At 34.7% G+C, this 17,612-nt stretch overlaps 1 protein-coding gene across 6 annotated transcripts in view; it reads left to right on the forward strand.

The window, feature by feature from the left end:
* Nucleotides 1-17,114, forward strand: part of LOC115222467 (ras-related protein Rab-9A) — a 37,686-nt gene extending 20,572 nt beyond the window's left edge. For 4 of the 6 annotated variants that reach the window (XM_036511675.1, XM_029792675.2, XM_029792676.2 and 1 more), the window contains 2 exons: nt 5,325-6,043; nt 16,976-17,114. In XM_036511675.1, coding sequence (XP_036367568.1) covers nt 5,325-5,942 — 618 coding nt within the window. In that variant the 3' untranslated portion in view covers nt 5,943-6,043; nt 16,976-17,114. Of the gene's footprint in view, nt 1-695; nt 729-5,324; nt 6,963-16,975 lie in introns of those variants that run through there. The other 2 variants (XM_029792673.2, XM_036511676.1) reach the window with 2 other exon arrangements.
* Nucleotides 17,115-17,612: the final 498 nt, after the last annotated feature.

Here is a 17,612-nt window from a genome sequence, read left to right on the forward strand (position 1 = left end):
ATTATATACACACACATCCACACAAGCATATAAATACACATTGTAGCACTCCTTCTATTACAATGACAAGGGTTCCAGTTGATCCGATCGATGGAACAGCCTGCTCGTGAGATTAACATGCAAGTGGCTTAGCACTCCACAGACACGTGTACTCTTAACATAGTGTGACAAAGCTGGACCAGGTACAACTGAAACAGGAAGAAAGAGTACAGCAGGGTTTGCCACCACACCCTGCTGGAGCCTCATGGAGCTTTAGGCGTTTTCGCTCAGTAAACACACTGCCCGGTCTGGGAATCGAAACTGTGATCCTACGACTGTGAGTCGACTGCCCTAACCACTGGGCCATTGCGCCTCCACTTAAATACACATATATGTAGTATATACGTATACATATTTACCCTCTATTTGTATACACTCTATTAACTGGTGTTTACAGGAGTGCTGACCAAAGATCAAGCTCAGGTTCATTAGTCCTTTCTTATCTTGTGTGTATGTTTCATTTTGTAATATTCTATAGAAACTAAACTCCTTAAAATAGATTCTCAGTTCTTAAAAGATCCTTTTTCTCTTTAGATATAAATATTTATTGATAGATTGCCAACATGCTCCCTGTTCTTTGTATCCCGTTTCAAACAAACATCTTTTGAACCTTCTAGTGTCAGCAGTGACAGGAACAGAGTACTGTTGTGGTTTCACCAATTCAGAGAAAAATGGAGCTAAGCAAATCAGTATTATTATTATTATTATTATTATTGTTTATTGTTGTTGTTGTTGTTGGTGCATCAGGCAGAATGCTGAGTGGCATTTCTTCTTGCTCTTTCTGTTCTGAGTTCAAATGCTGTTGAGGTTGGCTTTTCTTTTCAACCTTTTTAAGTTGATAAACTTAGTACCAGTTCAGTACTAGGGGGTAATGTAATCAGCTTCCCCCTCCCCTCAAAATTACTGGCCTTGTACTAAAACCAGAAAAAAAAAAATCATTGTTATTATTATTTTTGTTCATTGTTATTATGGTTATTATTATTTTTGATTGTATTAATTTGTACTTAAGTGCTCTCAAGTTTCTTTGTTTATTCATATGTCTAGATAAGTTTTCATTGTTGATATGTTATTTATCTTTTAATCTAACCAAGATTCCAAAGGGCTGTTAGCTCTTTTGTTCCTGTGGGGTAGAAAATTTAAAGGTTTTTTCCCCCTCCTTCTTTAAAAAAAATTTCAGAAATTTAAAAGAAGGTAATGTGCTTAAAAGCCACTCAGCTAGAGGAAGAAGTAGATAATTCAAAAAGAGGCCAAAACCTACTTCGGAATCTCTTCCTTTCAATTGATTAAATGAACAGAGATTTTTCTCCTCCACCTCTTCCTCCATGTATAGTGTAAAATGTCTGGAAAGCAATACCACCTTTACTACTGCAATGAACAGGAACAGCAACAACATTCCAAACAAAGAGAAAAATAGACAACTACATATCAAATTTCGTCACATCAAGTCATAGTGCTGACTGCAAAAAACACTGACGATGGCAGCGGCTATAGCAAAAAAAGGAAGAAGAAGAAGAAAATGAAGATCAAAAGTACTACTATCACCAGTGCTACCATCATTGCCACTGCTGTGTTAGCAGTGACAGCAGCAGCAACAACAACAACAAAAATAACAAAGAATGTGATAACAAGCAAAGCACCCTTTTCACTATCAGCACCATTATGACTGCTACTGACTCTTACATTGACACTACTAATACTACTATTATTATTTACTACTGTAACTGCACAAAGTAGTAGCAGTGTTGTACCACAAACGTGAAACCCTTCACAAAAGCAGCAACAAATATCATCCCGGTTTCTATTGCAGACACACCAATTTAAAAATTGCTGAACAACTTGTAAAAAAAATCTGTAAAGAGGAATGTTACAGGTAACCCCAAAAGCCTAATAGAGAAAATTGCCAGATGAACAATAGTTTACAAATGTGTGTTGCTCAGAAACCGATGTGTGAAATGGCCGCTCATACCTTAGTTGAATGGAGCTTGTGAGAAATATGGGTGAATATAGATTTGTAAAAGTGCAGTTCTTCAATGAGAACTGCAAAAAGATTTACAAAAATTTACTCAAAATAGTGTGAATGCATGTGGTTTAGGGTTGTCTTGGAAGCAGAGGCTCAAAAACCTCAAATCACTAGACATAGATGGGGTTGGCCATCAGCAAAACCAAAATTTCTGAGGTACATGCCTTTTTGCTCATCTTCAATATCTATGAAATATACAGGTCTCTAAGCTGAGCAGGATTGGAATGTAGATTTTACTGTGTTGCTTCAGAAAATATCGATCCCACAATACGGACTCTTCCTGAACCCAGAGATTAAGGTGGTACTGGACAAGATAATAGTGCAGGCCATACCACCCACCCATCTTTTGATGACTAGTCTTTCCTGGAATGGCCTGCTTTTTAGTGCTAGTTAGAAGTTGAAATGACATCATGGTTGCATTGATGTGGCTAGGTGGGACTTGCTGATTGGAGAATGGGGAGAAAAGCCTCACAAACCTGTTCAGATATTTCCAATGGGTATTGATTAGAATTGTCAAACTGACTAATGTAGTCATGGACAAACTACATTGTTTGCTACAGATAGTATCCGGATATTGTGTAGGTATTGATGAAACTTTTCACCGGAGGCCCATAGTTAACTTCCAGAAATCCCTGGCCTGGCAGTACTAAGGGAGAGCATTTCCAATTTAAGATAAATTCTACACAAGTGCTGTTAACTGGGCCTGTTTAAGATGTGTGTAGGTCAACAAAACTATTCTACATGTACTTGTCCATTGCCCTAGCATTGCCGGATTGTAGAATTATGTCAAATAGCTGCTGTTGCATGTAGGATGAATTCAGCTTTCAGTCAAGTCTATTCTGGAAATTGTTTCACTGCCTTTTCTTTTTTTAGTCAGGAAGAGCAAGCATCTCTGTGGCAGTTTTGGCTAAAGAGTTTGTGTTGTGGAGATTGAAAAGGCTAAGACCCTCATCAACTTTTTCAAGTTTCATTTGGAAAAGAAAGGTAACAGTTGAGAGGGAGACACTGCCCCCCCCCCCCCCGCAAAAAATTTGTTGAAATGTTGAATGGGAGTTTCAAGCATCGTTTCAATGAAGGACCCTTCTTTGATCATGTGAATGATCAGAGACAACTGGGACTGGGTTCTTGCCTTAATGGTCTTGGTGACTAGTTTCCTTTCTTTTAAGGAAGTTTCTTTGTTTAAATTTTTGGTTTTTATTGTTTTTGTTATTTCACTTGTTTAACTCTTTTTTTCTTCTATGTAATTCCATACAGCATTATCCTCTATAGTCATTATTTTTTTCCAATCACTATGGTTAAAAAAAAAGGAAGTGTTATTATCAGTTATATTAAGGCAGCAAGTTGGTGGAATCGTTAGCATGTTGGAGAAAATAGCATTTCTTCTGACTCTTTATGTTCTGAGTTCAAATTCTGCCAAGGTCAACTTCACCTTCCATCCTTTGAGAGTCAGTAAAATAAGTACCAGTTCTGCACTAGGATTGATGTAATCAACTTACCCACTCCTCTAAAATTGCTGGCCTTGTGCCAAAATTAGAATTATTGTTGTTGTTACTGTTATTGCTTTGGGTTGGCAGAAATGTTTGAGCATCAGAAAGGAATCCCTTGCAGCATTTGTTGTAGCTTTTTACATTCTGTGTTCAAATCACACCAAGGTTGAGATTGCCTTTCATTCCTTCAAGGTTAATCAAATGAAATACTAATCAAGCACTGGGGGTTGATAGAATTGGCTAAGCCCTGTCTCCTCAGAATTGCTCGTTTTGTACCTAAATTAAAAGCCTTTTTTTTATCACTAAGATTGTGCACTTCTCTAAATGGTAGAAGTTTTGATATACTCAAATGTTTTAAGGCATTCTTCTAAATTTCTAGAACATTCTTCTTTATAAATAAATAGTCATTGACAGAATTTTTGTCCTTCCACTCTCATACTCTTATCTCTACTGATGAAGCATTATATACATTTATTATTGATCCCTGCTTTGGTAAACATGATTGTTCAATTAAATCAGACTCTTACTTTCTTTTACCAAAACAAATACAACCAATTAGCATTATTCCAGTTACACTAATTCACCACTCTCTCTCTCTCTCTTTCTCTCCTCCACTCCAAACAAACCAACCAGCCTACTGGTGGCTCTGTTCCTTTTCTTATCACTTTACTATGAGTCCTTAAAAGCATTATGAGGGGTTGCTCCTCGGTCAAACAAATTCACCATTTTACTGTAAACCTTTCCTTCAACCACTTCTAACAAACTGTACTCTCCAAACAAAACCAATCTACAATAAGTTCCTTTCCTCTTCTTACTTCAAATTTGTGAGCCCTGTTAGTATTTGTTGATGAGATATGAGCCATAGTGAGAGTGATCCAATTAGAAGATCAGAAACCCTGCAGGGGGAAGATGATTATAACTACAAGATCAGTATGAAAGAACTATGGAACCCACAAGCAAACTGCAGTATAGATGACCCATCCAGGAGAGTAGTAGTTCTGGAAACTGGCATAGTGTAGTGAGAATCTTTCTAGTGCCAGTAACACGATAAAATGCATGTAGTCCATGCCGCACAATGGGTGGTGATAGGAAAAGCAACAAACCAATTAAATCATCCCAAAATAAAATGATCAGAACTGGACTAAAACTTACCATATTAGTATAGTTCATGGTGGTGGGTTGATCTGTTTGGAACATGTAAATGTGAATGACAACAAACCCTCAATGATAATGAAATGATTAAACCAACTCTCTTTCAGATGTAGATAATACATATTAATCCATTCAACTCTAAAAACTCCCATATTTCTGTGAATTACTAAAATTCAGATCAACCATGATGAATGGACGATGGAAGGTAGGTCTAGAGAGACTTTAGAGATGTAGGAAGAGAGTCAAGTAAGTATGCATTGAGAACAAGAGGTGAGGTAGAAAGGAGCCTTGGTTAGGTGTTTTATGGATGAGGAAAACATGAAAAATTTTGTGGATGAGCAACATCACTGGGATGGGTAGTCTTGGCAATTATTTTGTAGTTATTATTGAGTTGCAAGAAAACTCTTTCATGTAAGGTAATCTTGTTTGCTTTGTTTTGTTTCAGTTTATATTCAAAAATTTAACTTTTGTAGGGGTGAGGGAACTGCCTATTTTGTATTTTCATGCTGTTAAATTGTCAAAATTAACAATTAACTGAATTCTTTTTTTCCTCCCTACATTTTGGTGAGTGAAGCAAGTTGCTCTCTTTCAATAGGTTAATGCATATTTTTGTTTTACATTTTCAGATGGGATCTAAATCAAAACTATTGAAAGTAGTTTTGCTTGGAGATGGAGGTGTTGGTAAAAGTTCCTTGATGAACCGTTTTGTAAGCAACAAATTTGATACTCAGTCATTCCATACCATTGGCGTAGAATTTCTAAATAAAGAGATCTCAATTGGTTCTGAAAGTTACACCATGCAAATTTGGGATACTGCTGGTCAAGAAAGATTTAAAAGCTTACGGACACCATTTTATCGTGGTGCTGATTGTTGTCTGCTGACATATGCTGTTGATGATGTAAAAAGTTTTGAAAATGTTTCAATGTGGAAGAAAGAATTTCTCTATTATGCTGATATTGATGATGAAAGCACATTTCCTTTTGTAGTTATTGGCAACAAAATAGACGTTGGACAAAGACTGGTTTCTTATAATACTGCCAGTGAATGGTGTGAGAAAAATGGGCACGTTCCATACTTTGAGACCAGTGCAAAAGATTCCACTAATGTTGAAGTTGCATTCACAGCTGCTGTGAAGCGATTAAAAGACCTTGAAGATAAATGTGCTGAAGTAAAGCCCTCCCATGGAAATACAGTTGACTTGAACAAGAAGAAAGAATCTCAGTCCACTGGTTGTTGTAACTGAGGATATTTTGATAACGGTTTTGTGCTATTAACAGCACTTTACCCTTTCACTCTATTATCATTGTCTGTGACCAAGAAATAAAATTTTAAATCATTTTTATTGTATGTATATAAGTATATATGTTTATATAATTCTCAGTATCTATCAGTGATATTTTTCTTTATTGCACTAGCTCTAATATACATGTTATGAAAAACCTATTGTAATGGCAAGTTTAACTAACTTGATTAAACGTTTTATGTAACCGACATCTCAATATGTTCTGGGTGTTATATATATTTTAGGAGATTATAGTTTAGTAATATACAATTAAATATAATGCAATAAGTTTTTTGTTTTCTGCTATTGCCATATTTTAATCATTATTTATTGCTAATATTTAGGTAGAGCCATCTCAGTTTCTGTCACACATTCATCATGGTATGTTGCTCATCATCATCATAGTACTGTGAAATGATCCCAACATCGTTTTAATGTTAATCTCAATAATTATTTGCTATAAAAGATCTTTTAATTGTAAATATTAGCAAAAATATTGTTAAAGCTGCTTCAAAATAAGATTCATTACAACAACCCTTTTCAATTATACAGATGTTATGTATGCCTTAGATATATGTGTCTTTATATCCTTTTCATGAAATACATAGTGCTTAAATTTAATTTTTGATAAACTTTGGTTTTTCATGATTTTCTTTCTTGATTTCAAGCCTAGTTAAAAATCTGTTAAAAATTCTTTTTGTTTTAAAAAGAACAGATTTTGAAAGTGATTCTACATAAATATGTCATTAGGTGTTATATCAAGATTTAAAAAAAAACAAAAGACAATTTCTTTGTTTCGTGTTTATTTTTATATTTAAAGAAATTTTAGTTTGGTTTTTTTTTTTTTTTTAAATGAATTTTGTTTTAAAGAAAGCTGGTTTAATTCAGAAAACTAAGAATTTTTTTATTTGAAAATTTACTAACTCCTCATGCAAAGAAGAAGTATTTTTAAATTGATGCAGTTACATGCATGTTGTTTTGGTATGTTTACGGTTTCATAAAACGTTATTTTCACAATGTATTAGAAGTTATCTCAAATCAAGGTTACTATTTTCAGTTTTAAGAATTAAAAACTTAATTTAAATTTTAACCTAACACAAAGTTTTATACAGAATTTAGAATCCAAATGTTAAAACGTTTTACCTTTATCTTTGATTAATTTATTTTCAATTTTATTCTTGAGAGAAAATGAAATTCTTTTGAGGTAGCATGTCTTCCAAAATAAATTAAGTACTTGGACATTTTTCTGAAGCATCAACATCTTGCATATTTCTGTGATAAATATTGACTTCCCTGATAGTTTCATTGGTTCCTTTCTCTCTTTTCTCCAGTTAGCGTATTCCTCTGATGTTGTATTTCTTCATTTATTTTATACTTGGACTAGGATTAAACTTATAAAAATAAATTGCTAATAGGTTTTAATGCTTTTATCCACATTTTCACAACACAACCATCAATTTCAGTGATATTCAGTCCAATGTGCAACTACATTGAACTGAGTTACTGAGATTTTTTTTCCTCTCCACTATACATACTACCTCTGATTTTTCCTTTTTCTTCTTATTTTCTCTTTTTAAGTTTCTAGTGTAGTTATTTACCTGTAATGAATTCCTCATACATGTCATTCCATTTCTTACTGTTTCTTTCATTCTCTTGTGAACTGATGTTTTTCAGGTTTGATCTGTAAAAATCGTTATGTTACCTTCAAATAACTGTTTTTACAAATGGTTTAGTATATTTTATATGTAATTCTTCAATCCACCCATCTCGTTGGTAAATTTTATCCAAAGCATTTTCTACTGAGTATGGTATTACTATTGAATGTGTGTTGAGTATAAAAGGATTAGGGTGGTCTGCTGTTTATAATGGAGTTAATTGTTTGCTAACATATATATAAGCGAGGTTGTGGTTTAAGTGATGCTTTCATCAGTTGTATATCCTTAAAATATCCCATAAATATGTCGGTTGTTATTTGTGATAAGGGAAATTTCAAAGCCATCTTTTTTTTATTTTTATTGTTATTATTGTTTCAGTTGGAAGTGAATACTTAATTGCAATAACATTTTCATTTTGCTTATCAAGTACTATTTTTATTGTCTCTTGCTATATGTCTTTTTCCAGGCTGATTCTGACAACTGATACTGCTTCACTGGTTAGAACTGTTCTGAACAAGGCTAATCATTTGATTTTGATCAATTCTACTTTTGCATACTGACATTAAGCCTTATTTGAACTCTAACTTTGTATTTTTGGTTAACTTGTTTTGTTATGAGCTGTCATTATTATATGCAAGTTAGTTCTTGTTCTGTAATAAACTATACAACTTTATTGTTAAGGTAGGTTCTTTATTTTACCTCAAAGCAGTATGATTAGTGTGTTAGACTATTTCCTTTCTATTTTTATATTAACCATTCTGACATCCGCCTGTCTCTGACTGCTTCTACTTCTATGATACATGACTTTATCCCAGCAAATTGTTGATTACTTTCAAAGTTAACTGAACTATGCAGGCTGTACTTTTTATTAGAAATCTGGTCACAATTCATGCTCGAAAGTTATATATTGTCATCTTGCTTGCATTTGCTTTTGGATCTCATTCATTATACTAAAGGCGGTGCTCCAGCATGGCCGCAGTCGAATGACTGAAACAAGTAAAAGAGTATTATACCTGACCTCAGCTATATTTTGGTTAACTCCTGACATAGCTTAATCTCAGAGAAATTGAACGTGCGCATATAAAGTATTTGATTCCAATAGCTTGACTTCTTGGACTAAATGCCTTTGCTTAAATGTATTTCCTGAGCAAAACCTTTCCGAGTGAAGAAAGCTAGGTTGGCATGCTTCTTACTGTAACATTTTTTGCGAGAAAAAGGAAAGAAACATTCATATAATCAAGTATTTAAATACATACAAAGAGTGCGCCAAATGCAAGTTGTCAGGTAGAACAGATTCCTGTACCAAGTTAGGTAGATATTTATGTCATGGTTTTCACATTGTCTGTTTCCCGGGGTTGAACTACTTGTTTGAGTACCACTATCATGCAAGAAAGACTCAAATTCAGAAGACATGAATTCTTTGGTTGGAATAATGGACATATTCAGTTGAAGACAAAACATAAGTATTATGCTCAAGCATGAGATGACATTTATTGAAGGAATTTTGAGAACAATGAGAATATTCATTGATAACAATCAAGATATTTAGTGTAAGACAATGAAGGTACCAGACCTTTAAAACCAACGCCTTTGTGGTGAAAGGGACACAGATCGGATGAACTGATGTAATATTAGGATTTTAACATGTTGGTGAATGTAACATCTGGATATGATGCATTTAATGTTGTGCCTTGAATATGGAAGATTTTGTACTTGATCAAAATGCAACAATATTGTATCACAGATAGCAGAGGGATTTGTGGAGCCCTAAAAGGTTACTTCTGTAAAGAAATGCCATGTAAATAGTATATCTGTAGCAGCGTTAAAGAATCCTGGACAATGTAAAAATTAGCAGAGTGGCATTATCTAATATTTAGTATTTTATTTTTTATGTTATGTTTCAATAATATGAGCTACAGATTTCAGATCTGTCACTAATCATTTGCCTAAAAATAAAAAAAATTAAAATGGTGCCATATTTTTGGCAGCCTAGAATACAGGTAGATTTAGATGAAAATTTACATTGTCATTTTGGATTTACAAGCAACTTTTAAGAATTTAGATAAAACTGTTTCTTTTTGGCATTACCATATATGGTTATTTCATCTAAATAGGTGTACATTTATTTTCATGAAAAAGATTAAAAGATTCTTTGTAATCATTTGAAATACTCAATGTCATTTATAAGACATTTAAGCTAAAACAGTTGATGATCTGAAACGATAAATACTAATGTAATGGTACTAAATACCTATGTTATCTAAGTAGGTGAATTTAAACCTAAAAAAGTGAAGTACCAGCATCCTTTTAGTGTTACAGCCAACATGTACCTGTACACACTAGAACTTGATAATGTTTTCTTTTCAGCATTTTACTCATTTTTGGCTGGAAGAACTCTGCTGGATTAAAATTTATAGGATTTTGTAATTACAAAAGTTTAAAATCTAGCAACTAATTAGAAAAAAAACTGGACAAATTGTTTTATTATTAAAAAATTGATGTTACCTTTATGAGCTAGTCCCACCCCTCAAAATTTCAGGCCTTGTGCCTGTAGTAGAAATAATAATAATTATTATTATTGGCAACCAAATATCAAACCTCCATGTGTGACTGGGGACCACCAAAAATTACACTTTAAGCAGGTAAAAGTTTACTACATAAAAAAAAAGCACTGAGTATAATTCCTGTACAACAATCAGGTAGGAGATGAAAACGTTTTTTTTCTATGGCTGGTCTTTTAACTTTAATTCTAGTTCCACAGAAATCTACATGAATGAGCATGCCAACCTGTTTTTGAAAGATTCTGTCGATGAGGTATGTCTGTTAAAAGGATAACCCTTAGGTTATGCATAAGTTATTAGGAGATGAATTATTCATAATTACCTTTGTCAATGTGTCCTTTTATAGAAATTTCATAAATGGCTGTCAGTGATAGTCTTTTAAAGCATAAAGTATATAGGCAAGTGTTACAAACATGTTGCAGAAAATTATCTCATAAACAATGCCTTTCATACCCAACAAGGTACTGAATTTTCTTCTTGAAGAGCATTCATAGATTTGCATGTTTTTTGTGGCTATTCTCAATGCACAAACCTACATCTAAAGCTGAAGTCAGAGCTAAATTCAGGTTCATATTTCAACTTTGTCTTTCCATCCGTCTGGGGTAGATAAAACAAAATATTACGTACCGGGGTTGATGATATTTGACTGACCACCCTCTCCCCAGCTCTTTTTCAAAATTGTTGGCCTTTTGTCTAAATCAGAAACAGTTATTACTTTTATTTACATAAAATATTACAATTATACTTGATTTCACTTGGAGATGCAAACAGCTGAGATGAAAAAATAAAAAAGACATTGCTTAGTTTGGTTCTTTGTTATTTTATGAAGATAATGGGGTTGTTTTTTTCCTGATTAGGGAATTGGTCTTATTATTTCTCTGAATTTTATATTCTTCATTATCTGAGTAATAACATTGGTTAAAGGTCTACAGATATAATGGCACGAGTGAAAAGTATATTGGAGCAAATCTAGCAAATGCCTGGATTTTTATCAGTTTTCCTTTCTCAATAATATCCATGTCATATTTATATATAACATGATCAAAAATGTTCCCTCCTTAGCCATCCTCCATGTTCTTGTATATCACAGACTACCTTGTCCAATGTGTCCCTTTTTTAAAAAACAGCAATGTATGACTTGAGTGAATTTGGCTGCTATTTTTAGCAACTTTGTAGGGGTTTGTCTAACTCTAAAGATGTTTCGTTAGAAGACATATAACTTATCAATGTAAATAACCTGAGCTCTTAAACTGATGTTTGATTTATTAGTTTGCAATACTGAGTTCAGTTTCTCATGCATAAAAAGCTACTTGCAATAGATAAGTGTCTTATCTGGGAGGGAGATTTGTCTATATATTAATACAGAAACTAACTGAAAATTAACACCTGCCCCATGGATACTTACAATTCTTAAAAAGTGGGTTACTTGTTGGGAAATAATATCCTCTTAATCATTTGATTAGTTTCAATGTATTTGAAGCAGTTATTAAGGTCCACAGAACTTAGTTGAATTAATGTAGCTTTTTAGCTTTGTAAGAGAAATAATCCTCATTCAATAACCTCAAAAAACATACCCTCATTCTATTTTTTTCTTTGTGTACATTTCATTGCAAGAACTAATTCATCTTGAGATATTGTTTTGCTATTAAAAACAATTCCTTTTCTCACGTCCTCTTAACATTGTAAATCCCTCTATAACTTGTCTTTTAATGTTGTATTTAGACTCTTGCATATTTTCCTATCTTTTTTTTTTTTTTTGTTCTTATATGTTCTGATTTGGCAGAGTATACTGCCAACATGCAGCCCACTTCCTGGTTGAGCCAAAAGCTCTAGTCAAAGACATGCAATAGATTGCATTTGAAATGTAAATACTTCAGCTTTCTCATGCATTTATCACTTATTTTACAGAAATTCTTCCTACACGCAATAAGGTCTCTCTCCCTTTTTTTTTTTTTTTTTTTTTCATAATGGTTTCAGTCTAGACTCGAGTTAAAATTGATGATGCAATTGTAACTATCACTGTCTTTCATTCTGACCACATTTGGCTGGAATGTTGATTACCCGGCTTTCTGGTGTCTCTTGGACTATCTCTTTCATAAGACTCAGACGCCTTGTGCTGTCTTCATTTGAACACCACAACAGTGAGACCAATACTGTTGATATTCAATTTAGTTAGAGTTGAGAGAAGGTTTGGGTGATGAATAACAGCAGTAACTGAATGATCCAATGTAATGGATTTAGAGATTATGGTGGTTTGAAGATGAAAAGAGGAGGTTAAGGCTGTTTCAGTATACTGTAGCCATATCTGCTATGCATACCAGAGTTACCACCCTTGGCAATATCACTATTTTATGTGAGTAAATGACCACGAGTTTATGGAGGGTTACAACTAATTGGATAGACACTGTATATCCCTAATAATTTAGACTCTTGAGCAAAATGAACTCGGCTCATAAAGCAGGAAATCTCAGCTCTTCTTAATGCTAATCCACTGCTATTATTTTACTTTAAAAGTAAATGATAATAATCACTTGACAGATCTTAAGGGAATTTCTACATCATGTTACTTAGATCTCTTACATTGAGACCCTTGATTAAAACAAAGTCTTTGCTGTTGTCAAGAAGAAGAAAAATACCTTTGATTTGATATTGAATGAAAATTTCCTCATTACCATTGTTATTCAGTCAGAAGATTTCTGACAAGATCTTTCTAAACATAAGCTGGCATAGCTCTTTCTGAGTTGCAGAATGTCTTAACTCTTCAGTATTTAGATTATTCTGTCAAATGTATTGCTTATTCATTCACACTATTTTAAATTAATCACGCATTATCCCGTAGCTTCAAGATTTCAATGATGCTATTATTTTTTAGAATGACATTGAGAGGCTGTACTTAACTAATTTGAACATAAAACATAGAATATCTGTACCTGAGATGGCTGATTTCAATGCTAAAGGTTTAAAGCTCATTGCATTTTCCCCACTCTACTTTTATTCCAGTCACACTCCTGTGTTACTAGAATTAATTCTCTATCTTTTACTTCTGACTTTATCTGCACAACCTAAAAAGCTGCCATATCTCGTTAAACTTTTTTGATAGAGACATCCAAAATATTCTATAATTTGAACTTGACAACTTCAATGGTACTGACACTCAGATATTAACTTTGAACAGCTGCTAACTTCTCAGAAAGCTTAGATATGTCTTATACAGAATTACTGCACACTAATTAGGCGCAGTTCTCCAACTACACAAAAATACATTCTAGTCAGTGTGTATTAAAGGAGCAACCCCCAACCCTCTTCAGTTAGACAATATTCCATACAGATCCCGCAATAACCATAGCTTTGAGTTAGTTGACAGTGTGCAATTTTCTTATCTAAATCCATTCAAATCCTTCATTATCTCTACTCTTTCTAATCAACACTCAGAAACAAACTTTACCAAATCCTTCAGAATTTCCTTTCAGCTTGTGTTTTCTACTTGGCGAGTAGAGACTTGTCAGATAAAAAACAATAATTGAGAGAAGCTTCAAATATTTTTTATTTGCTTATAGTGGTTCTCAACCAGATTCTGCTGTTAAAATTTATGAGCAATAAATTGGATATACTTCTACAATGAATGAAATATATTAATTTTTTTTTTTCATTATTACAATTCCTAATAATACTTGATTATAAAAATCTAATAGGATTTTTAACATACCAAATGGCTATGAGGGTCCATCTGATTAAACTAGGAACCAAAGGGGTTCCATAGGTGGAAGATGGTTGAGAGCCACTGGATCCTTCTGAATCAATAGTTGTGTAATGTTTTTTGATTATTTTACTTTTCACAAACATTAGATGGTCCACTCGATTAGTTTAGAATTACTCACCAACATGGCTCTTTGACCAATAGACATTTTGATTCTCTACACTCCTCTTTGAAAGTAAAATGCTTTTGTACCGCACCCACCCAGGTTGCTCGACTGATTTATTCCTCTTTTATCATCTCACACCCTTCATACAAACCACTATGGCCAATTCTGCCTTCCCAAAGCATCAATACTCAAGAATTCCTTCCTGTAGTTGTTGACTTACTGTTTGATTAGGGCTCATAAAAGCCATAAGTACAATGCTTTCTTCAAGATCAAACAAAAACTTAAGGTCTCAGTCCACCCCTGTACTTATGATTGAAGTCGGTGTGCCTTGACACCAAGGTATACACCGACAACCTTACTTACATTTATGATCTGAAACAGTAGATAACTACAGTATATTTTTATGAACAAGGCAAGTATTTAAGTTTCTAAGTTCACAAAATTTGAGAGGAAATATTAAATATGCAACAGAAGGTCATAATTTCGGTAATCAACAGCTGGGCTAAAATATCACATGTTAAGAAAAACCGTCATGGATGGTATCTTCAGAAGTCCTACATTAATTCATCTACATGGGACACCAATGTAATATTCATCTAAAATATACTAATTAAAACCTTAATCAAGTATGAACACCCCAAAAAAAAAAAAACTTATGCCGTATTATAGAAACTGTTTCTCCCTGACATGGGATTGTAGGTTTCCATATACACCTAATCATTTACCTGAACAGTTGAGTACATTTCTAATCATTTAAGCAATAACCTTGAGAAACTGCAGAGTTAATAATGAGAGATAACAATATAAACATCATCAAAGAAGAATGTGGAAAGAAACTTATTATTTAGTAATAGATAAGAAAAAGCAAGTAATCCCTTTGAGTTGAGTAAAAATGCTTTAATTATGGGCTGATTTGGTAAAATGTTAGATTGACAGGGATCACTTTGATGAAATTTATTTAAATATACAAAAGAGCAAACCTATGTAAATAGTGTGTGTTGTAGAGAATGTTGAGGTGAATAATGAAATACATTAGACAAATGTAAGTAAATGTCTTAGTAATCTCTCCTCTGTCAGAAAAAGGGATTTTGGTCCTCTTTGGGGCACTGTCCAGAGACTATGTATCCATCTAATGTCTGTTCATTGAGAGATTGTATAACCATAGGTATATGGTAAGTGGATTTTCTTATTTAGTGACACCCATACATGTCCTAATAGTTAGGGGATTGTGAGATCGTGGTTCCTGGACTGGGTGGTGTGTTGTTCCTTGAGCTTCATTTCACACGGCTCTGCTACGATCACTTTAACATCTGATGTGTGGCACATCATACACCTTTACAGGTAATGTTAATTTGATGGAGAAAGTGAGCTAAATTTCAGCACAAACATTTAATCACTATAAACAAATCATCTGTGCAGATCGTTTAGAAAAGAAATCATAGAATCGTGTTTCTCAATGTATATATATATAAATCATCATCTGGTTGGGTTAAGTGATAGTATGTTGCCAACTTAATGTGACAGTCCCATGAAAGGGAAGAATGCTACTGGTATTTAAACCCTAGGAAGCACTGTTTCCTGTTGGACTTGACACATTTCTTGTAGCACTCTTTCCCTTTCATGTGACTGTCACATTAAATTAACAACATGCTATCATTTTATCGTGCTGCTACTGTATAAATCTCTCTCGGAGATTTAGAAATATATTATTTCTATGGTTGGGTTAACTTGCCCAGACCATTGGCTTTTTAATACCTGAATGTCTCATCTGCACACACCACAACTACAGTACTTAGTTCACTAAATGAAATGGTTGATCCTGACCATTGACAACCTGGAACTCCTGAACCAGGGGCCTATTACTAGATGCAGTTTAAAGCCATACCCAGGACATTTTATGTATATATATATATATATGAAACCATCCCCTCCCACAATATATAGTCCCTTTTCTCCCCTCTTGCCATGCCTCATCTTAACACCTTGCATACCTGCTATCTTTCCTAGCACTCGTTTGCCACGTGTTCACTCTCTATAGCTATTCCTTTTATCCCTCTAAATCTCCCTCTCCACACTCCTGTGCCTTGCTCTTCTTCTCTTACTCCCTGAACTATCATCCCTGAGCCACTCCTATCTCTCTCTTTCTACTCCTACCCATACCTCAATTTCCCATCAAGCTGCACCACCTCTCCTCTTCACCACCTCTATCCTCACATCTAACCATCAGTTACTATTCCCACCATGTCATCTCTTGCTTCCTGAAGGTTTTGCTCTGGTACCCCACTGCTTCCATCTTACCTTTTTCTAGATACTCCCAGCCACCCTTATAATATAAAAGTGGGATAGCCATGTATCTACTCCATAGCAAGACATCTCTGCTTGTCCCTGGAATAAAATCTCCACACCACCACCTCAAAAACTGCACTCACCCCCACACACTTAGTTAAGGGAGCTTTCCCCTTTCCTTCCTTGTTCTTTTCTCACAAGTTACTTGCCAACCCTGCTAGTGCAGGTTCTACAGAAAAAGAAAAAAACACCCGTTACCCACTGCAATTTGATTAGCATTAGAAAGGGTGTCCAACTGTAGAAACCATGCCAAAAATGACACTGGAATATGATGCTCCCCTGTGGATCACTGGGTCCTATCAAACTTGCCATCAGGGAAAATAAACATTTAAGGATGATACACACTATATGGGTATATGGACTCTGAAGTAAAACCCATATAAGACTTCAGGATAAGTTTGAGTTGACTAGTTTATTGGAATATGTCTATTCTATTATGCATTTACATTATCCAAAACGAGCTTAGTGCTTCAATAATCATTTAATTATCTTTTGTTTGAAATGAAGAAATCCAAATCAATCAGTCGGAATGAAGACAATGTCTGTGTCATTTCTCTGTTTATTTTCAGGCAAAAACCTTTAATGCAGATCCATGTAAGCTATTCCATGCCTCAAACCTGCCTCTGCTATAAGAGAAATAATAATTCCACAACTCCTGTGCAAAACTGGATCTGGGAATAATAATAAAGCTGGGCCATCAACCTAATTCATGAACTTGTTATTATTTTATTCTTGTATTTTATTCCTTAACTGCTCTTACTTATTGGGCTGTGGCCATACTGGAGCACCATTTTCAATCATCAACCCAGCACCCAATCTTCAATGCCAGCGCCGCCCCTACTGGCTTCTGTGCCAGTGGCACATAAAAAGCACCATCCGAACGTGGCCGTTGCCAGCGCCGCCTTGGCTGGCTTCTGTGCCGGTGGCATGTAAAAAGCTCCAACCGACCGTGGCCGATGCCGGACCCCCCCCCCCCTGGCACCTGTGCAGGTGGCACGTAAAAAGCACCCACTACACTCGCGGAGTGGTTGGCATTAGGAAGGGCATCCAGCTGTAGAAACTCTGCCAGATCAGACTGGAGCCTGGTGCAGCCTTCTGGCTTCCCAGATCCCCGGTCGAACCGTCCAACCCATGCTAGCGCGGAAAACGGACGTTAAACGATGATGATGAACCCAGTAGTTTTTTTTCTATTTATTTTATAGGTCA

The sequence above is a fragment of the Octopus sinensis genome, linkage group LG20 (assembly GCF_006345805.1).
Source record: "Octopus sinensis linkage group LG20, ASM634580v1, whole genome shotgun sequence".
In the NCBI taxonomy this organism is placed as follows: Eukaryota; Metazoa; Mollusca; class Cephalopoda; order Octopoda; family Octopodidae; genus Octopus; species Octopus sinensis.